Source organism: Mixophyes fleayi, chromosome 1, assembly GCF_038048845.1.
Source record: "Mixophyes fleayi isolate aMixFle1 chromosome 1, aMixFle1.hap1, whole genome shotgun sequence".
Lineage (NCBI taxonomy): Eukaryota > Metazoa > Chordata > Amphibia > Anura > Limnodynastidae > Mixophyes > Mixophyes fleayi.
Window position 1 is genome coordinate 342032214 of NC_134402.1, and position 23509 is coordinate 342055722.

Genomic DNA, 23509 nt, shown 5'->3' on the forward strand with positions numbered 1-23509 from the left:
ACTCAGAAAATGTTATATTCACAATAATGATAAAATTACAGTCCATAGTCTAAAATGACAAAAGTTCCTCTAGGAAGGCCGTATTTAGAAATCATAAGAAGATCATATAAATGGGGTTACAAAAAACTGTAAATGTGCAATAAACCATATCACTGTCTATGTGAATACACATGGTGTATAGGAGTGTATGTATTTGGATACTTTAGTAGTTGGGAGGATAATAAGCGCTAAATGTAATCTGAGAGTTATGGAATACGCGCAGCTTTGTGTAAAAGGGGTTAAGATGGTCGCAGCGCGATTCAGTGTTATAGAGTAAAAAGGTTTTCTGCAGCAAGTCCGGATACATTGATTGCACTCACCACAATACCAGAAGTACTACAGTTGCTGAGATCCAGGTCAGGTGTTACAAGGGAGTAGGTTGACCCCACCATTTCACATTAAATAGATGGACCTGACAGCAACCAGTTCAGATCCTCTCAACTGCTGTGTTTGTTACATCCAAGAAAACATCTACGTAACATTACGTTTAGTACAGCATGAAAGATAACATTAAGGTAAGAAAACAAAAAGACAGTCCCATCCCAACCCTGCATACCCCAAAGAATAAAATGCACACCTTACCCTTTGCAACAGATTTGTTTGAGCACCTACTGAAAATACACTAAAATTCAACAATAACTGTGATTTGTTATTTTAATCAAAAGATTAGAATTGCAGCAATGCTTTCATGGTAAAATGTCTTAAAATGGTTGAGGTGATCGCAAGATGAGAGTTTTGGACAAAGATCCAAGACTGAAGACTGGTAATCTCCATCTCTGGGGATCTTTTCCAATTTAAGTAAAGAGAGCACAAGTTAAAAGGCAAAATTATAATACAGCAAAATAGTCTGCACACAAATTGCTACGATAGAAACATAGTGTAGCTGTAAGCTCTGGATAGACCAGCTCTAGGTATGTTGACTGTATTATTATGTGTGTGTGATATATATATATATATATATATATATATATTATATATATTATACACACAGTTTGTAAAATGATGTATATGTATGAGTTCAAACTGCATTCCAGTTTATGACATGCACATTTGCAGTAATAAAAGTCCTGCTAAGGTCATGAGTTATAGGCAGAATAAAGTCAGTCTTTAACATATTCCAAAAGTCAGAAGAAAGATGACTCCTGGGGAGATATCTCTACGGGAGGCGTACAAAGCCTCACAAATCACATTCCAACTCCTTTCCGAAAAGACGAAACCAGCGGGGTCTACAGCAAAGACGTTTTCTAACAATATTATCGCCACTTCCTCATTCCATGCAGCAACTTACGATTTACTCCACCTTGGTGAAAACCACAAACCTAATGATATTCCCATTATTTTGTGGCAAGAAAATAAAATTATATGCACCTCAGGCCACAAAACTTCATTAATAATTTTTTTTCCACAGTTCAAGCTGAGGCAACGAACAGAAAATCGAAGAAAAGGAAAAGTGCTCAGTTGTTTTTTTTTTATCCAACGTCTCAAAGAGTTTTGTGGCTTTTTTTTGTATTTTCGTGCAGGAAAGTTGTCCAATAAAAACATTTCCCTTCATTTTCTAGTCCTATAATCTGCACCATCCCAGCTTTCCATAAGAAAGACGATTTTCCTCAAATAGCGCAAGATGCAGGATGTCTCACAGGGAATGTTACTTTATGAATATATACTATACATATGTACTAAAAAAGTATCAGTTCTGAAGTAAAATGAAGCAACAGCGGTTTTTGGCGATGATCACATAGTTTGGTTCTCAGTCACAGCAGATTGTAGTTTTCATCCAGTCTCTTACCAAAATGGTCCTCCTGTGAAAACGTCGTGGCAGTGGTGGGCAATGATACCTCCTATGTGTAGTCAAATTTGTGATTCTTGGTTTAAAAATAAAAAAGGAACATAAAAAATGTTTTCCCAAAAAGAATCACTGCAGGTTTATCCCTGGAACAGAAGAAAACAATGGTAATTAAAATTTGGCATGTGCAAGGGGGGGGGGGGGGGGGGGAGGGGAACGTTGGAAGTGAGAAAAATAGTGGTCAAAAAAAAAAAAAAAAAAAAAGTCAAGAGATATTTGTGGTGTAACATATATGCATTGTAAACCATGCTAAAATGTACAGAGCGGACAAAAATAAAAAGTCCAATATAAAGTCACTTAAGAGGGCGTCAAATCAACAAGTGTGGTAAGTACGGCCTATATGCACCGTGGCTTTGAGTCTAACAATATCTGAAATTTAGCAGAAGGGATGCAGCACCATTCTTCCACAATAAAGCATATACCATAAATGATTGTTCAGATCAGTGGGCTGAAAGGGCCATGACACACTGACAATATTAATATCAAACCAAAAGCTATCTAAGGGTGGGGGATCGTCATCCTGGATGACACCCGTCCCATTGGGAAAAAAATGTAGCAACATGAGGTGAAGATCACTTGGTACCATTAAGCAGAGATCAGAATTGAGCTTGTTTCCTAAAGTGAATGACTGCTTCCAAAAAATGTCTGGAAAATACATCCTGCAACATTATAGAACCACCAGAATATTTTACTGTTGGAAACCAGAAGTCAGGGATGTACAGTCCTTCATTCATCGAGAACATGGTTTAGAATGATAGACATTTCACCATATTCCTGTCTTCCACTGCTCAGTTCTCCATTGCCTGTGCTTTGCCAGGTGTAATGAGTGGCTTCTGCACAGCACCTGATTATAATATCCGGCTCTGAAGTTCTTGTTGAATCGCTTTTGATTAAGCTGGCTGCTTGCACCATAGGTTGAAATTTTCAGTCAACTGCTCTGCAGTTGCTTGGCTTGCAGTTCAGCATTGAGATATACATGCGTCTGCTCACTGTAGCCCTTAGCTGCTGAGCTTTTTTTCTCTGAATTCCTAACATTAATAGCATTTTTGAAGGATGAGGGATTATCTCCACCATTCCTAAAATACCAAATTTCGACCCCACCACCCTGTCCAATTACCGTCCCATCTCTCTTCTCCATTTTCCTTCTAAATTGCTTGAATGGTTGGTCTACAGGAGTCTCACTAACTACCTCTCCGACAACTCCATCCTCAATCCTCTCCAATCTGGCCAGTCACTAATGACCTTCTATATATATTCTATATGTCAAATTCTAAAGGCCACTACTCCCTTCTCATCCTCTTGGACATATCAGCTGCCTTCGAGACAGTGGATCACCCTCTACTGCTGCATATCCTTCGCACCATTGTACTTTCTGACACGGTCCTCTCTTGGTTCACCTCATATCACTCTTTCAAATTTTCACCTCCAAGCTTCCTATCTTTCTCACTTCCTAAAAGAGTCTCTCAGGGCCTGGTCCTTAGTCCTCTGCTCTTTTCTATGTACACTTCTTCACTGGGTGAACGTATCTGTTACTTATACCACCTCTATGCCGATGGCACCCAAATCTCTTCTCCTGACCTCTACTCTTACCTCCTCACTAAAGTGTCCTGCTGCCTCTGCCATCTCCTCCTGGATGTCCCAACAATTCCTTAAAATCATTATGGCGAATCTGAACTTGCAGTCTTCCCTCCCATAAGATGCTCCTGTCCTCCCATACTCTCCATCGATATTCAAAATAGCATCATCTCCTCTTATCCCCAAGTTCAATGACTGAGTGTCATCCTTGACTCCTTCCTATGCTACACATCCAATCCTCTTCCATCTCCGCAACATTGCTTGTATCAGACCCTTCCTCTCCATTGATGCCCATTCTCTGATCATCTCCCATCTTGATTACTGCAACCTCCTCGCTACTGGCATCCCTCGCTCCCGTCTCGCTTCTCTTTAGCCAATACTCCATGCTGCAGCCTGACTAATCCTCCTCTCTTGCCGGGCTACATCTGTCCCCCCTCTGTCAAGCACTGCACTGCTCCCTCACCAACAAAGCCCTCTCTAACTCCACTGCTCCATACGTCTCCAACCTCATCTCAATTCATACTTCCTCTCAACCAACAACTGCCGCCTCACCTTCCACCTGATTACCACTTCTTACTCTCACATTCAAGATTTTTCCCTGTGCTGCCCCCCTTTTCTGGAGAGATTTCCCTCATTCTATCAGGCTATCTCCTAGGGTGGAGATCTTCAAGAGTTCCCTCAAAACCCACCTGTTCAGGAAAGCCTACCCTTCCTCTGTCTAACCTCCTCTGGCCCATCTTCAACCCGCCTTTTCATGATCCTTCTTAGCCTCTTTCATCCCTCCTCATTCTGCCCTCTTGTTCATCTCTCTCCTCAGAGTTCTCGGACTCCCCACTTTGTGTTTCCTGTGAGTCTGCCTCCTCTGTTTAGACTGTAAGCTCCCTTAAGCAGGGCCCTCTAACTTTCATGTCGTCCTCCTCCTGCTTAACTTTGCTTTCGGCTCCCCTGCTTCATTTTGCAACTCAACACTAGTCACCTACTCTTGGTTCTCCTCTCCCCTGCCTTACCATCTCCATCACTGCTCTGATATTGCTAGTTATGCCAATACTGCTGAGCACAGGTTCAGCCTGCTTTAGTTCACACCCCTCCTCTTCTTAGTTTTTCAATGCTCTCGAACCCACTTTTACCTCTTTACAGCTGAGAACTGCTGCGTAGTGCAATGATGTAATGATGTTTATTGCACTTTTTTTTCTGTTTTTTTTTTTTTACTGCCCTGTATTCCATGTTCTGTTTTGTCCAATGCTCCGTGTACGGTGCTGCGGACCCTTTGCGGCACAATATAAGTAAAAGATAATAATATTGCCTTAGATATTTCTTGAGCGGTCTTGGTCATTGAAGCTTTTGCCAAATATGCCACAACAATCACCACTCTTCAAAGCTACTGTGGTCTCTTGCAGCCATGCTAGCCATAATTATAGGAAATCAGAATAGTCCAACATCTTCTACTTATCCATGACCATTCTGAGAAGTTATTTGCTTAATTACCTGTGTGGAAGCCATAGCTTTCAATAGGCTTGGTGTCCCTCATTTACCAGGTGCATCCATTTTTCAGTCCACTCCTTATACATTAAGTTTAAATAATGTCATTTTTACTTTAAGCTCCTCATTTTATTAATAGGATAAGTTCTTTAAAGGGGTACTATAATATTTTAAGAAACATTTTGATTGGCTTTCGATCAGGATCACTAGACAAGCACAAACCAATTCAAACAGAACCGATCGGAGTTTCACCAGGAATGGCAGAAACTGGCATCAAACAATAGCCGTAATCTTTATCGTGCATCAGTCAGCTCCACTCACTTGATTTTGTTTGTTTTTTTTAGCCCAACTCACAAAGAACAAGATATAAGGAATCTGGTCTCTTACATGCTTAGCAAAGTTGGACAGCACTAAATCCGAATGGCTAAATCTGCTTGTCTGAGCAGCTTACCTCACAGTGTCACGCTCAACGTGGAATGGCAGACCCAGATAAGGGCATGGCTTCACGGTAATGCACAGATGGTTTGGGCCAACCTGGGCATGGTTTGAATGGATCATGGGAGGGATTTATGTGTCCTGACTAACAATGTGATAGTAAATCAGGTTGAGTATTGTAGCATGTGAGGATACTTTTTTAGTTGGACTAACATTTGTTTTTTAGAGGAGCTGTCAAGAGATCCAGTTCCTTTTTATGTATAACAATACTGAAGTGCAGTAATTAATCTGAACCGAGTCCTGAATATTTGATTCAGTGTGGCTTGACCTGAAGAAGGTTCTACAGCTCTCAAAAGCTTGTCTTTGTGACATGACTATGTAATCCAAATAATACAAACTAGCACTACAGTAGTAAACCTGATTTAATTGGCAGAGGTAGACTCAGCACAGAGAAAAAACAGCCTGAGAAAAGCAGTATTGCAGAGAAGAGAAACATCTAATAATACGGTCTAATCTTTAGCGTTTTTGAAAACAGATATTAGAATATGCAAATTAAAACACACACATGTTGTTGCTTGGGATCACAGCTTTAGGTGTAAAATTTGTAAACTGCAAGTTATTTCCTAACTATCTCATCTGGGAATCGTGTGTTAAATCTGAGTGTGTTAAACATGTAAACTATATATATATATATATATATATATATATATATATGTATCGTTGTATTAATAATAGTATCAGCAACTTGTGTTTATAAAGCACTGACACATTTCAAGTGACAAGTGCTGTCTATTGAGGGGAAGGATCATAATAGATACAAATCACATAGTAACATGAGACGTAGTTAAAGATTGCTCTGCTCAAATAAGCTTACAATCTGAGAGGTTTGGGGGAAAATACATATAGTAGTGGAAAAACTTTTGAAGCGATATAATAGCAATGATTCCAAACACTGCTGAATAGAAACTTCTGTTGTATTTGTTTCTTCTCACTTCCAAACAGGAGAACCGGTGCAGCTCAATGACTTCTTTGGGGCCATGTATCCATGCCCTAGGCATAGATTACTATGTTTTACTTACTTATTTGGCGAGTTCATGATACCAACGTTTGTTTAGCACGACCAATTAATATTACTATAGTGTCATTATCAACAGCAGACAAATATATACAGTGTGATCTGTCATAAATTGCACATTCTTTCTCCATTTGATACGGCTACAGAACTAAGCCTGTGAATAATAAGCACATTTACAAATGTTATTTTGAGTAAACTCATTGAGGTGGTTCTCCAATACAAATGGTCACATAATGGAGGCTTTAAATCAGCACCATCAGCAAATATTTTGTTACATTTTGCTGGAATAATTCTGCCCACTTTAAAGGATAGCTAACTTTTCCTATTATATAAAATAACTATTAGGAACACTGTCATATATTGGTCATTAGTTTATCAGAACTAAAATTCAAGATAAAGATGTGATTGTCAGGAGCAGCAGACTTCCTGCCAGTGCTCTCACTGAAGGACACTGCTCCAGGCTTCAGTACTGGAGGGTTCTCTTGTTACCATGCAAACGGAATACAACACATGAAAGCCGCTGGGGAAATAGTGTGGAATAGAGATATCTCATCACTCTGCCATGCTGCCTACGCTACCCACACAGACAGCAGTGACATACGCTCCTTGGATGTTACTTCAAGAAAACGGACATCATAGGCAACAAAGCCTGCAGATCAATGGAGATCTATGCTGCAATAGTTCCCCCAGGTTGTATTCTGGTTGGAGCACAATGACAGAAAATTCTTGTGTGACTGTGTCCTTACAGAGACCTGCTGATGGTAGCTGGCACTGAGCTACGTGTAAATGCTAATAGAGTGTAGAATATATCAAGCTCTGTCAAGGTACAGACACTGTTACATATATATTTGATAATGTTTATTAGTAGCTCTTTCAGATAGTTAATACATACAAACCTAGGGGTATATTTACTAAACTGCGGGTTTTAACATGCGGAGATGTTGCCTATAGCAACCAATCAGATTCTAGCTGTCATTCTGTAGAATGTACTAAATAAATGATAACTATAATCTAATTGGTTGCTATAGGCAACATCTCCACTTTTTCAAACCCTCAGCTTGATAAATTTACCCCCTAGTCTCCATTGGCAAACATTAGTCACGAATATTAGAGTCTAGTAACTGAAACGGAGCAGGTTAAACAAAAAAAGTAGAGATAATTAAGAGAAGAAACAAAATGCATAGCAATACTCCAATGCACATTTCAAAGCTTTAACAATCTGAGAGGGAGTTTTTGGACCATGCACCCAGGAGGCAGGAAAAGAATTAGGTCCTATTTAGTGTTGGTAGATTCAAAAAGATATTATATCTCCAGCAGCAAAACGTTACACAACCAAGAACCAACAGAGACATAGACAGACCTACCATGCATGCAAAAATTAGACCCAGGAGTCAACAGGCTGCGGTTTAGTGTCGCGTGCATCCACCAGATTGACAGTAGGCCTGTTACTCCGGGTAATGTGTTTCTTATTTGAATCATTCTGCAGCAGCAGTAAAGGAGAGGAGAGAGCAAAACAGAGATTAATGCGAGGAAAGGTGCAACACCAGCCAAGGCTTGTAAAGAAAGGAATTAGTGAACACTGGATTAAAGGAGCGGCAAAATGCTAGAAAAAGAGAGAGCTTCAAAACAACAATCTAGTGCAACATTTCATAAAATAATACACTACTACAGGTAAACAGTGCAGAACAATACAAAAATACATTTTTACATGCTCTCAGAAGCATATTATTATTTCATCTCTGTCGCAGTCGTGGACACAAATATTGACACCCTAGACTTATTATTTGATAGTACAACATTTGGGCAAAATAACTGCAATCAACAGCTTCTTAGATTAGCTTCCTGCACCTTTCTACTGGCAGTCTGGTCCACTCCTCTTGTGCAAACTGCTCCAGTCCTCCCACATTTGAAGGGTCCTTACTCACAATTGCTGTTTCCAGATCGCTCCCCATCGGTGTTCTATGGGATTTCTATCTGGACTCCTTGCTGACTCACTTCAGAATAGTCCAACATCTTGTCTTGACCTTGTCTGGTCTTGAGAAGTATGTTTTTGGAAGTATGTTAGTGTTTATTGCTCTGCTTGTGTGCTTTCAATAATGAATCATTTTTTCATTGCAGGCACCTGCTACTCACCATAGTGGAGTTCAGTTCCAAAGTGATCAAAATCACCTGCTTGAATCCAATTCTAACTACTGAAAGGTGTCAATTTTTTTCAGACCATTTTAGGATTTCTGTACTGAATAAGGTAAAAAAAAAATAATTCTGCTTTTTGAGTTTTATTTCAAAGCAAACCAAAGAAATATACATGCGGATACCAAAATATATATTTTTTAATTTCTACAAATTTGTTGAAGAAATTGTGTATTATTAATATTATTTGGGGCTATCGCTCTGCTGAAAGACTTGTGTCTTTTGAAGGACGTTCAAGCCTGATACCTGGTTCAACGCTGTGCTTGGTAATGATGCCATGTATACATTGCAGAACACCATGCCAGCTGCAGCACAGCACCCCCAAGACATCACTCACTCCTCCATACTGACTGCAGGAAAGGTTCTTTTCTTTGTAAACTTCATTTTACTTTTGTTAAACACAGCGATTTTGTGCTTTGTCAAAATGACATAATCTCATCTAGTCAGTCCAAAGGACATCCTTTCAGAATTTGACTTGTTTTGTGGTGTTTTGGCAAACTCCAGTCAGGCTTTCTTAGGTCTCCCAATAAACAGTATGGCCCACCTGGGCCTCCTACCATATAACTCCCTTTCATTGAGTTGACGCGGTCGGACCTTGTGTCTGAAGGCCAGATGGGATCTGTTTGGCAGTTTATCGAGGTGCTTTCTCCACTACTTGAAAATCCTGTGCTGCAATCTTCAAACACATGTTCTCTTTCCAGGGAGGATGGGTACAGTTCCACAGGCCTTAAACTTCCAAATAACATTTTATACGGTGGAAACAGGAACATCATGGTGTCTGGAGATGGATTTGTGTTCTTGAGATTGCCCAGGCTTGGCTACAATCTTCTGACTGACCTCCTTAGACAATTGTTTGTCTTTCTGTCTTTTCTCCATGCTCATTGAGGTACAACGATTAATGCAAAACAGGAGAAATAGTAATTTTCTCTATTCAAGCTCATTTAATTAATTATTTTTATATTGCAGGCACCTACTACTCGCCATAGCCGAGTTCAGTTCCAGTGTGATGGAGAATCACCTGCTTCAAATCTAGTTATTTCTAACTACTTATAAAAGCTGCTAATCATTTGTGTCGGACCATTTAAGGATTTGTGTGTGGAATAAGCTAAAGTATTTTCTGCTTTTTGTATTTTATTCCACGGCAAACCAAAGAAATAGAAAATATATATTTTTTTTAATTATTACAATATTCTGGAAGAAATGGTGCATTATTAGAAAATACTTCAAGGGTGCCAATATTTTTGGACAGGACTGTACATACATGCAGACCACTAAATCAAGTTACAGTGGAGATTTACACACAGTGAAGTGCAGCTTACATTACTGTGACTGGGGTGGTAACAGAGACAAATGTGCAGATGTACAACTCTGACATAATTCAGCAACCAGTATCACCCTGCTGGCCTCTGACATTAATGGCCTATTCACAGGAGTGTGTTTACCATGTGCCATCTGAACCAGGGCACTCCAAATGGGTAATTCACACTGGCAAGTGGTAAAACTCTAAATGAAACATCTTCCTTGTGTTGTTCAACTCATAGATATAATAATGTAGTCATAAAACATTATGAATGTTAATCATGTTACATTTGGGTTACATCATTTGGATCACAATGGACAGAGCCCACACATGAGAAAACACCTGTTACTGAGTCCTAACTCTTCAAGATGATATAAAAGGAGAGAGAAGAGGAACAAAATATACACACTTGATGGGCCGATAGCTGGGGAAGGTATGTATATATATTAAATGTTTTAGTTGTTTAAAAAAGTAATTTTTTATTTACTTAACTATACAGTAAACATTCGGGCACGTATTGTAATACACGAATACTCAAGAACATATAATAGGAGCAGCTTATAGGTAAGACACTGGTATCCATGAAGCTGCCAAATTTAGGATAAGCGCAAAAGGAATCTGTTTGTAAAGTCGGAAAATGCCCCTTCTGCATTAACGTTTCCCAGTGATCACATTAAAAGAAAACAAACAAACAGTACTAGCCTGGGAAACTTATCCACAGGAGCACAACTCTTATCCAAGTATTACAATATCACAGTGCCACCTAGTGGACACCATATGAAAAAATAACTATACTTTACTGGCTTCACTGGAGGCTATGTAATAAAAAAAACTGTAGAAACTCAAGCAACCAATTACTGATTAATCTAGTACCATGTAGGTAAGTAAAGTAAATGTCTGGTTGCTACAGGTTTATGCACATTTGCACTTACAATAAATAAACCAACATTTAAACAAGGAAGTGACATATATAAGCATAGCCTTGTTTTACTTGGAGAGAAGAGATACACAACATAAGTTCATATAGCAGGATGTTTTATGAAGAAGTTGCAGTGTTTCGTAGCAGAACTGTACAGTCCTGAGCATACAACCAATGGATCATAACCATTTCATTCATCTACTTATGCCATCTGAAGATGTGTTGTAAGCATCTAGGTAAAGAAATTCACCGCCAGCAAAGCATACCCAGGAACCACGTTCTAGTACAGATACATACACACTCCCACACTGTCTTCTCCAACAGGCCACAGAAAGAACAAAGGACACAAGCAACTAGTACCTTCAAGGGCTCCTTTTCTGACAGATCTCCCATGTTTTCATTTGATCTGTATTTGCGTTCCTTGTCCCTGTGATCAATAGTGGAATATCCATCTGAGGAAAAAGTGTGCTCAGGCTTTACTCATGGAAAATGTACTTGTGACTTTCTACCATGATATCTAAAAGGACAAGTCCATCTTTAAATAGCATCACAATTGAATCTGATATTTGCCCAAGAAATGTGTCTGTTTTTGTCTGTATTATTGTAAACCCTTTTGCAGTCATATCTGTCAATCCTTGTAGCAGTTTTCTGGCTTTATATATTTGTAAAGTGCAGCTATAGTGGGGGAAGGCGGCCTGCGGTGACATCACAGCCCTGCGCTGAATGATTGCGACAATAAACTCCAGCCAGTCATTGCACTCATGCATAGGATAGTAGCAGTAACACTATCTGTCACTCCTCTGCAACATCCTCACCAAGCTGCCTGTAGCCTGGATGTATCAGTCAGTGAATCCTGCAGAGATGGTATCGAAACATGGAGTGGAAGGGGGTGGACAAGACAGGCCTTGGTGGCACAGACGTGCCTGTTACCCAAGGCAACCAAGCTAAACCACAGGACGCCACAGGAGGGCAGACACTGCTATATCTTCAGCAATGACTCTCACAGGTACAATGATGCACTGGAAAATATGTATGTTTGAAAGTCAACACTGAAGAGATAACATGTGAGCTATAAAATTCCAAATAGATTGTCATTTTCTTCTGTTTCTGTTATTCCCCAATGTTACATTGTTATCATTACAAGGTGTAAAGTGATACAGACTGCTCACTACAATGTGACCACAATTATGAGACATCTGCTGTCGTTAATGTATTCCCATAGAAGCACTGTGCAGCAAAATAAATAGAGAAAACATCAAATATACGGTTTATACAGCTGCCAAGAGTCCACAGTCTGCATCCGAAAATAGTGTTGCCCTCTGCAAAAGGGGCAAAGCCTCCTCAAAAATTCCCATGGTGTGAGCGGACTGGAGCATGGTATATGCAGATAGGCACGTTACATGAGCAGACTGGAGCATGGTATATGCAGATAGGCACGTTACATGAGCGGACTGGGGCATGGTATGGGCAGATCAAGGCATGGTTTTGGCAGAAAGGAACGTTACATACATGAGCAGATTGGGGCATGGTATGCGCAGATAGGCACGTTACATGAGCGGACTGGGGCGTAGTATATGCAGATAGGCACTTTACATGAGCGGACTGGGGCATGGTATGAGCAGATAGGCACGTTACATGAGCCGACTGGGGCATGGTATGGGCAGATCAAGGCATGGTTTTGGCAGAAAGGAACGTTACATGAGCAGATTGGGGCATGGTATGAGCAGATCAAGGCATGGTATGCGCAGATAGGCACGTTACATGAGCGGACTGGGGCGTGGTATATGCAGATAGGCACGTTACATGAGCAGACTGGGGCATGGTATATGCAGATAGGCACGTTACATGAGCGGACTGGGGCATGGTATGGGCAGATCAAGGCATGGTTTTGGCAGAAAGGAGCGTTACATGAGCAGATTGGAGCATGGTATGAGCAGATCAAGGCATGGTATGCGCAGATAAAAATGTTACATGAGCAGATTGGGCATGATATGCGCAGATAGGCATGTTACATGAGTGGATTGGGGCTTGGTATGAGCAGATCAAGGCATTGTGTGGACAGATATGAACATTACATGAGAGGACTAGGGCTTGGTATGAGTGACTCACAATGTATTGTGACCAGATTGGTATAGGTGGATTAGGGTGTGGCCTACTTTGTACCAATTTTACATTCAGGTGTCAGGCAGGTATATTATCACATAAACATTGCTGAAATAGAATAAGAAGTATGACCAGTGGTGAAGACGGAATCAGTGTCAACTTTAGAATAATAAAAATAACAGTACAACAGTCATACCAACAATGTAACCAACACTGAAGAGACACAGCCGTCCGCGACAGAAGAAAAAAGTTTGTACAAAGGGAACAGGGCAGGATATTCACACGCACACACTATATTTTCTGGCAGTGCAATCTGTTATTGTTTTCTTACCAGGGCCCAGCTCCCCCATGGGGATCATATCCCGGCTTCCAGATTTCTTGTTTACTGTAACAAAGGAGAAGTTTATTTTATCAACCATTTCTACATAATTACATAATTGTCAAAGTGCCCACTTACAAGGAAGACACAGTCAATGTGAAATAAAGAATATGGTAATATCTACAATAGTTAGTAACCAATAGTGATTTTAAAGACATTGATATAGCAAAAAGACACATTAAATTGCCAACATTAAATACATGTATAGAAAATAAAATTGACTTGATCCCAGCTCTGGGAAATCTTACCTTGGCTTTTATCCACCAGGGGGAGCGTGCTGTCATCAAATCCAGACTTGCCATTACCTTTGGATCCTTTTGGCAGTGTTGATGTAGCAGACTGAAACATGATCCAATACATACAAATGATTTAAAAGGGAGTCATCATCAAAAATTAAGAGCTTCCTCAAGATTTTATAGAATATATTAATCTTAAAATATTTGTCTGTGTGGAGTCTGTATGGTGTCCCCGTGTTTGTATGGGTTTCCTTCCATGGATCAAATACACACTAGTAGGTTAACCGGCTGTTGACAAAGTTGACCACCGGGGCAGGAACTAATGTAATGTGATGAGATAGATAAATAGATCACATAAGGCAGTGTGAAGCCTTTGCTGCCAAAATCGTGAGCTTGTAATTATAGTGAAATGTTGCAAAATAGATATAGAGAGATTATATATATATATATATATATATATATATATATATATATATATATATATATATATATATATATATATATATATATATATATATATATACACATACACACACGCACACATATATATAGGTTAATAAATTTCAATAAATAAATCCATACATAAATAGATTTTCAGTGCAACTGTTAGTGTCCCTTGAATACAGCAGTCACTTGTGCAGTAAACTACCCTGCATCACAATGATGAGAACTAGAGACTTTGATGTGTGTCACAGCGAGAGCCATTCGCGCTCATACACAGCATGAAGTATAACAGCAATGCATGTGAGGAAGGTTAAACTACTCTAAGCCTGTATAGCACTGCAGAATACAATTGTTGTTATAGAGTGTAAACAATCATCTAAACGCTGCCATGATAGCATAGTGACAATGAGACAAACTGAAATAGCTCTGAATATTTACAGGTATCTGATAAGGATCCCCCCTGAGTTTAGGAGCTTAGAAAGCTTTCATTAGACAAGGCTCTGCTTTACTGCACATTAAAGAACAGACAACTTTGTGATAAACAGAAAATGTAATTTATTCTATTCATATTTTCACAGCAAGGCAGAAAGTAAAAAAAAAAAAAAAAAAAATAGTACTAAACAGAACATATTTTTAGTGGCAAGTAATTTAAGTGGGATAAAAAAAAAATTAGCATAACAAGCTATAATAAAATATTATGAGTAAAATGCTTACATAGCACATGAAGGTAACAAGAGGAAGAGAGGACTAAACACCTCTTCTGTTCCCCCTTCTTCCTATATGTGTCTGTGTCACAATATAGCCTTGGGCCTGTGATTCCCTATCCTTTACCCTCCGTCACTTCCCCCAGCACACCGCTTGAACTTTGAATGTCATACCTTATGTATCCGCCTATCCCATAAAGTTTGGGTCCTGTGATTACCCTCCCTCACACTCTCCACCTACCTGCCCTTCACACCTACTGCTCTTTGTTGGAACAGTTGTTTAGCTTATGTGATGAGAAGTGCAGTACTTGATGCATAGTATGCTATATGTCTTGTATTGTGCTAGGAAATATGACGGATTTATGTTTCACGTTACATTGTGTTTCAGTTGTGCAGCGACAAAGTACACTAGAATGTAATGTCTGTTTTTATATCTTTCTATGCAAATAAAGTATAGATTTTTCATTAAGAACAAAATCAAGGCAACATAGTGCTAAACAAGTCTAAATGGAAAACACTGCCAACAACATATAAAAGAGTAGAAATAAACAATAACATTGTATTTATAGAAGCATGTAAACAAATATACAACTACTCAACATAAGCCTCCTTTAAATATCAAATGGGAATCTTCTTTCCAATTGGAATCAATTAAGTAAAGCTAAATGAATGCCGCAATGCCATATAATACAGCAGACATACTAATAAGTACTATTATATGGAGAGCTCATACTGCAACCAGCCAATCAGAATTGGGCAACTTGTTCTGCTGATCGTGATCATCATTGCATCTATTTTCACCAGCCCTCCAGTGACCACAACAGGGGCGAACGGAGGATTGTCGGGGGGGAGGACCCCCCAAAAAAACACCCCCCCCCCCCCCCCGCATGAGCAGCAGCTCCGTTTCTTCAGCGCTGTCCTATACAGCAGCCGCGGCGCTGTCTAAGAAGCATCCGCGGCGGTGCTGTATACACTACAGCACCGCCGCGGACGATTCCTTGACAGCGCCGCGGCTGCTGTATAGGACAGTGCAGCTATAGCGGCCACTTAGTTAGCGCAGGGGGGGGTGTTTCTGGAGACTCAGAAACCCCCCCTGCGTGCGCCACTGCATAAGAGGTGACAAGGTTATACAAGGGTGACTTATAGTACTCCGCCTACGCTCACCTCCCCCTTCCTTGCCCATCCCGCCTCTCCAGTCATAAGGAGTTGCAACTGAAAGATGTTACAAAATCTGCATACTGACATCATCATCATCATTTATTTATATAGCGCCACTGATTCCGCAGCGCTGGGCATATGGGCATGCTCTGAACAGTGGATTTTGTTGTCCACTCAGTACATCATTTTATTGAAAATTGTATCATAAAGACTTTGACCACAGTTTTAGTGTTACTTTCACACACTTGTGCTCACTTTGTAATTTACTAACAGACCAGTATAAAAGAGTCAGGAGTCCATACCTGGAAGTTTGCTTTGTTCCACCCTTCTTTCTGCAGAGCATTCCGGAGCTCCTTGTAGCTCCAAATCATCTGCAGGACATGGGAGGCAGCTTTCACTTCTCTTGGGGACTGACTGGAAAACATTATATAAGGATCATTAATATCATTATGCCGTTTCTATATATTTAATGCACTTAACATTTAAGGGGGTATCCAACAAGGGTGATTCTCCCCACCCAAAACCCTGCACCACTTTAATGTAAAATTATATTATTTATTACTTGATTATCTAGTTTAGTTTTACAATGTCACATGACTGTACAGTTTTGTCACCTGGATTTGTTGATAGTGATGAGTTTTTCGATGCCCTGTGTCTGGATGAGGGAGCGAGCATTTTCAGAACTGTCTGTGACTATTTCGTGGATAGTGTTCAGCACGGCAACCACAGTGTCTTCTTCCAAGTTCTTAGCAGGACGTTGCTGCCCTCCGGGCAGGTTTCGCACCAGTTGTCCCATGGCGTAATTCCCTGAAGGACAAATAAAGCTGAAGTACTGAAAGAATGTCACCTTTACATTAACTACACACAACTTTCAGACATCTACTGGTTTCAGACATACACAAAAAAAGAGTTTTAGACTTCTACAGGCGCACAATCAGCAATGCAGCCCTTCCTTTTAGAGTAGGATCCCCACCTACAACAAATACCCAAGATAGAATACAGGATAATAAAGTACCAAAGTATATCACAGTCACATGAACAATGGCTCTAAGGTATCTTTCTCTATATCCAATCTGAGACAAAAGGGGAAATTAGGACAAATAGTCCACAGTGTTATGGATATAACTTTTTCTCACCAGTCCCAGTGAGTCACATTGTCCATGTGACTGATATACTTTGGTACTTATGTGCATCGATATCAGTAGGCGCCTATTATCTTGTATTCTATCTTGGGGATTGGTTTCAGAGATATAGTATATTATTTATATGCTTCAGTCCCGGTTTCTATATTGTTGCTTGGAAACTAGAGAACTTTTGGTTTTGTGCATTTCATTCCACGCACATGAAAACATTTATACATCAAACCACAATTGAAATCTCAGCTTCCTTCAGAACATTCACACGAACAAGTTACTTTGAGGAACTGCTCTAAAATAAATACATAATTGAAATAGGAAGAAAAGCTATCTGAACTCTGACTACTTGATGAAGGAATTTATGTTCGCCACATGTAGTGTTATCTGACTGTTCAGCACCATTGCGGAAAAAACAAACAAATCAGGAAACATTTTGCCCATAAATGTATGGATGAGCAGATGAGTGATCTGGTTGTCCAGGTTCTATACAAGCTGCCAGATCCTAGCACAGAGCATATCCAGACTGAATGATGACCCCACATTAATGATGAGGAGGACAATCCTTCAACCAAGTTTTTAATTTTAATTTAATTGTAATGGTAGGTCAGCTGCTTCAACTGACCAAATAGATCAAGAAGAATCTTAGTGTGTGTAAATTGCATAAATAAAATACAAGTTTCTTTGACAGATTGCCAAATTACATAGAAGGACACATACCGATTAAGTCTTTGTTTCTTCTGTCCATAGAAAGGTTCCTCAAAGCTATGGCCACAGCTCTAACCACTTTGTCAGAATCAGACTGAAGCAGCTCCACGAGCACTGGCAATCCTCTCTCCTTACGGACTGTAGCGCGGATATAGGTTGACCACTGAAAGGCAGGATAGCGTATTTATCAGATTAGGACATCCTATGCAGAGAATTTGAGAAAGCCTTTAATGTTTTAATTATAAAGGTGACCACAGCTATATATAACATATACCTTCAATCTATACATTATTTTGCTTATTGGTTTCCCACATAAAAGGTATGCTTTGAGGACAGATAGAAATGTATAGCCAGTGGAGCCTACTGTGTAACTGCTGAGCTCTAAGTGGACATCTGCAACTTCTTGAGAGGATATTTTCACCCTGAACCAATAGGTATATGTAATGGTAAACCACAAGATCACCTCCAGTTTGCTTCATTCCAGAAAACGAAGTCTCAAGTACACCACACGGTTGGTCACTCATGCCCAGCTAAATTGACTACATAACGCTCCCATCCAAGCAACTCAAGCCTCGGAACCTTTGCTCTTTTCACTAGAGGCAGGCCCAAGGCTTCCTTTGATGGTCTAACCCCAGTCCATGCTTCTCCTCTGAATGACCTGACAAGAACTTAGCATCTTGGGAGTTCTAGACTGTGATAACTTGCTATGTTTTTCCAAATACTATGTGTCTAACTTTGCAAGGGTTTTACAATTGTTGAGGTGTTTATATAATTATATATACATATATTAGTCTATGTATAAAAGTATTATACATACCGTTATACTGTATATATAGAAACGGCTTTATACTAATTTTACCTGGAGAGCTTTACTCAAATGCCAATTTGGCTATCCTAAAAACAGAATGCCTATCATGTTATAGTTAACGCTTGCTCCCTCATTTGGGCTGTGCATGTGCCTTCACCCCCCCCCCCCCCGATATTTCCTCATTATGTAGTTTCCTCCTATAGTGACGACCACATATGGCCGACCCCATGAGGTCTTTAGGTTTTCTTGGCCAAGTTGCTATCCTCATCCTTCTTTATCTCCTCTGTAATAATGGGCATAATCAAACATGCTTTTTTTTTTATAATTTTAACACAGAAAACTTAAAATCTATTAAAAGTTGTCTGGCCCCGAGTTTTTCCCTTAAACAAAATGCAGATTTGTTGGCTCTCCAGGAGACAATTTTATTATTGGCTTTTCCCAGGTTCTTAGGCTATCGCTATCATCAAATTTTCATGACAACATGCCCTTCTAAAGACAAGTCCAGCTGCTTCTGCCCCCAGCACTAGGTGTGTTTGAGTGATTGAAGAAACACAACAAAACAAAGGTACACTCATGTCTACAAAAGGTATTGTTTGAGGATTTGTCCACTGTTTGGAATTCTTCCCTTTCCGTAGATAATAATTTCACTTTGTTACACAGCAACAACAGTGCTGCTAAAGTTTTTAGCTAAAATGCAGAAAAAAAATTCTCCACAAATAAAACAAAATAATTTCCGGTCACATGTCCTATTGACACCTCTCTACTACAACGTGAAGACAGCAATTTTGTTGACTGAACCAACATTTTATCAGTGACTATCAATTTGCTAGGAACCTCATGAATATTTGATTGTGAAGTGATATCACTTGTTCCTGGTGATTACATAGACCACAGGCTTAAGAATATTGGATCCGTTCCCAAATCATTGACTCCTTTATGTAGAGCAGTCAGATGTACTTTAACAACAAAAAAAAAACTCTACTGAAAACACACACTCCGAAACCCATTTGGCATGTTCTTAAAGCTGATGCCAAACTGCCCTCTACTGGAAGAAACCTGTCTCTCTCTTCTCAATAATAGAGAAATTATAGTATATGTAATGGTTCCATCATCATGGCGCTCCTCTACCTCTAAATAATGGCTTATAACTATACTTACAATGTCTGCCTTGAGACCGGATTGCTCATCTTTAATAATTCTGAATACTAATCTAATTGCCCCATCTCACCTTTCATTCTTTCTTCATTGATGCCCACTTTTTAAATTATACTCCTATTCAATTTAAAATAATATTTTTTTTTAAGTTTGCTTTCTATATATTTATTTTTTTAAAAAAAAGGGAGAGAGGAAGAGGAGGAGAGAGGAAGAGGAGGAGAGAGGAAGAGGAGGAGAGAGGAAGAGGAGGAGAGAGGAAGAGGAGGGAAGGAGAGAGTATAGAGTATATATATCTATCTATCTCACTGTTGCTGCAATATGTCCAATATGCTTCCAATTCACAGATCACAACATGAATTCCTTCACCAGCAGTATGTCTGTATATATACTCCTGTGTACAAGTAGTCAGGGAGTGTTTGTGGTCTAATCACCACTGCAAATGCTGTAAAGAATACATGCAAGTAATATAAAATCAAATCAACACAATTGCACACTGTCAATAATAAATAAATATGCAAAATAAAGCAGATTTCTGATAACGGTTACATTTAGAGTTGGACATAAGATTGTTTGGTGTGTTAACAATACAGAAGAATCGGCATTGTGATGGAAAAAGTCAGCGAGGCATAAAGCCTGCAAAACTGCTGACTGTGGCAGAGCACAGAAGGTCACCACTAAAAGACTGGTTGTGCCGGAATTAAAGGCTTTAATATGAAGTCAGTCAACACCCACTTACAGTCCAATTGCCGGCACTCAGATTCTGCAGGGCTCCTGCTGCTGCTTCCAATGTGTTGTAGTTCTGACTTTCTGTCAGGATGGATAGATACAGCCGCACAACTTCTGGCTGGTACAACAGCTCAAATCCTAAATAATATAACAAAGAAGAAGAATTGTTATTTACATATGTAGATCCCACTCAATGCAAAACTGGTCAATATAAAATACTGAAAAAGAATGTATGCATTTAAAATGATTTATTGCGGATGATCTAGACTTGTGCACTTGTCACAATAACAAATCCAAACAAATACAAAATTGTAAACATATCCAGATTTAGCACAATTGGAGACTATGGTGCGTAAATTAAGCTGCTACATCTGAGGACGTCACACTTTTACATATTGTCACTCATTTATTAGCCAGTCAATGTACTGTGCCTTTTTTGAAGACCATATTAAGTGGTAGGCATAAGTGCTTTTATTATTGTTCTTCAATCCAAATTTAATAAAATGTATACAATATCAAAATAAACAGGGACCTGAATATAACAAGGTTAAGTGAACACCTTGTTTACAAAGCACACTGGACGGATCTAACTGTTAAGGTGCACACCTACCCTCCGCATTCAGGAGTCACCTCTGTAAATTAGCGTGCCTTATGTTTGGGAGGTGTAGAAATCTGAAGAGGAGCATTCTGAAAGAGTGTCAAAACATCAGTTGCTGAAGTGTCCCTAAATGGCGATCACTTCATCCCGTTAATAGTACAGGAGGAGACACTCTCCACCGGATCAGAGTTGCTGCAAAATGCAAGTGTTTTCTGCACAGTTAAAAAGGCTGTGTGCCCTTCCCCCAAAGCAAGGGGTGTCCCTAAAAATACACTCTATCCAATTTCAATTATCTTTACAAAACAAAAATCTGTTTTTTTGCACTGCTTCGCACAACTAGACACAGAGCCTGATTCATGTTTGGACGTCACTTTATTTGCGTAGCGTATCTTGCGTGAAACAGCTCTGCACACGCCCAGAAACATATTACTCCAATGAATACAACTGCATGCAATTCCTGTCCGACAGCAAACACTTACGACTGACTTTAACTTGATAGGCGTACCGGGGGAGGGAATGGGAGGTCTAATATAGGCCATGCTCAGTAAGGGCGTTAAGACACAGATGGGGCCAATGCAGGCCCTGGCTTGTTTTCACCTGTATACCACTAGAGGGCAGGTGTTCATGCCGACTGATCGTGATGACTGACACGGCATAGTTTTTATTTAAAAATTCATGTGTATGATTAGTGTAAAAAAATCTATAAAATATATATATTTGAAAATAAATATTCGTATAAATGATTACACTGTTAAGAGTTGTCATTTTAGGCTATGATCAAACTAAAGTTTTATGCGTTCTGATGTGAGCTTTTATTGTATTTACACATGTGTATGTACTGCAGTCTATCCTGTGTCTATATACAGCAAGTACCGTTTAGGCAGAGTGCACTTCCAATCAGATTCAAATCGAAATGTATCTTGTGATACGCCTGGATTTGAATACAGTCGGAACTACGCACAACTTCTGCGCTCTTTTTAAAAACGAAACCACATGCAAGTTACATTTGAACATGAATCAGGCCCATGGTGTACAACATCCGAACTGAGCAAAGAATGGTCTTATTCTGCCCATCTCTTCTCATTGGCTGGTGCAAACTACTGTTCTTCACAAATCTTGCTCTACAAATCCATGATTGTGTCCAAGAGGGCAGAATTTCTGAATACTCTTCTACTTCTTGATTATTATTAAAATACAGAGACTTACAGCCTTGCAACCACATGAGGGCAGTATAAACTCTTATAAATCTGCTCAAGGTCAGTCAAGGAAACTCATGCACCAAGCCATTTCTATTAGTTTCCCAGTGTTTAACCGTCATCAAATAGACCACAATGAAATGTATCAATGCCTTATTGCTATTAATTAATGAAAATTTAACTTTCCTTAGCACAGCCTTTACCTGGAGAGGTTAACAGAAAAAACAACAACACGTACACAATTCATTTGAGTGAAAGGACAAATGTTTACTAGAGTAAAAAGCAACACTAACCTGGCACTAATGGGAGTCATTTATCTAGGCTTAAAGGCAACCCTAGGAAACTGTTCTGTAACCCTTTCCTGAAGGACAGTGGTGGTTCAGTATCTTGCTAGATTACGTAGAGAGATGAAATAGATACACTAACATCACAACAGTTTTAAAGATTTATTGCAGGTATTAATGGTGGCTTAGTGGTTAGCACTTCTGCCTCACAGCGCTGGGGTCATGAGTTCGATTCCCGACCATGGCCTTATCTGTGTGGAGTTTGAATGTTCTCCCTGTGTTTGCGTGGGTTTCCTCCGGGTTGTTCTTCGGTTTCCTCCCACACTCCAAAAACATATGGTAGGTTAATTGGCTGCAATTTACAGCAACAACAAAAACCAGTGCAGAGAAACATAAAATACACTGGTGTACTCTAGTTCTGATAAGTAAGGGAAGTGAAACGGCATTCCATTGTGAGGATGGGATTTATTTCAGTTCATTAACAGTTCTCCTCTTCCAAGTATACGTCATATCCAGCACCAGTTGTTTATTGAAAGCCCAAGTGCAAAAAAAAAAGGTGTCAAAATTTTAAAAAAAGTGCACAAGGGTGTGGAACTAGCCCTTCTCTAGAGAGAAAGGGCCCTCTATACCCGACGCCCTGAAACCAAAGGCCCTCAAATGGGGCAAGTGTCTTCAGATTCCCTTCACCACAAGGCTTGAAAAACGTGCTTTCTTCCCAAGTGCTCGAAAAAAAAAGTGTGATACTCCAAAACGTGCTCAAGGGTACGGTTTTCCGACCCTTCTCAAAAGTGGAAGGGTCCCTCTATCCCGACCTCCCGGAGCCAAAAGGCCCCTTAGGGGAGCAAGGGTCTTCGGACCCTCATCGCCGCAAGGCTAGGGCAGCCCCTTTTGCCTAGGGTTCCGCCAGAGCTTCCCTCGTAGCACAGGATCTTCTGCCTCCCCCAGAAGGGGAGACCTCAGGGGATTCAGGGAAGTGGGAGCCACTAGGGCCACACCACCTCCCTTAGATCGTAGGGGATTGG

General features: G+C 39.9%; 1 protein-coding gene across 10 annotated transcripts in view; it reads right to left on the reverse strand.

The window, feature by feature from the left end:
• Nucleotides 1–23509, reverse strand: part of ARVCF (ARVCF delta catenin family member) — an 803654-nt gene that overhangs the window by 227261 nt on the left and 552884 nt on the right. For 8 of the 10 annotated variants that reach the window (XM_075216556.1, XM_075216570.1, XM_075216561.1 and 5 more), the window contains 9 exons: nucleotides 20420–20547; nucleotides 17733–17883; nucleotides 16494–16686; nucleotides 16182–16293; nucleotides 13586–13676; nucleotides 13290–13343; nucleotides 11216–11307; nucleotides 7811–7926; nucleotides 676–1968 (listed from right to left, as the gene is read on the reverse strand). In XM_075216556.1, the coding sequence (XP_075072657.1) occupies nucleotides 7825–7926; nucleotides 11216–11307; nucleotides 13290–13343; nucleotides 13586–13676; nucleotides 16182–16293; nucleotides 16494–16686; nucleotides 17733–17883; nucleotides 20420–20547 (923 nt within the window). In that variant the 3' untranslated portion in view covers nucleotides 676–1968; nucleotides 7811–7824. Of the gene's footprint in view, nucleotides 1–675; nucleotides 1969–7810; nucleotides 7927–11214; nucleotides 11308–13289; nucleotides 13344–13585; nucleotides 13677–16181; nucleotides 16294–16493; nucleotides 16687–17732; nucleotides 17884–20419; nucleotides 20548–23509 lie in introns of those variants that run through there. The other 2 variants (XM_075216603.1, XM_075216612.1) reach the window with 2 other exon arrangements.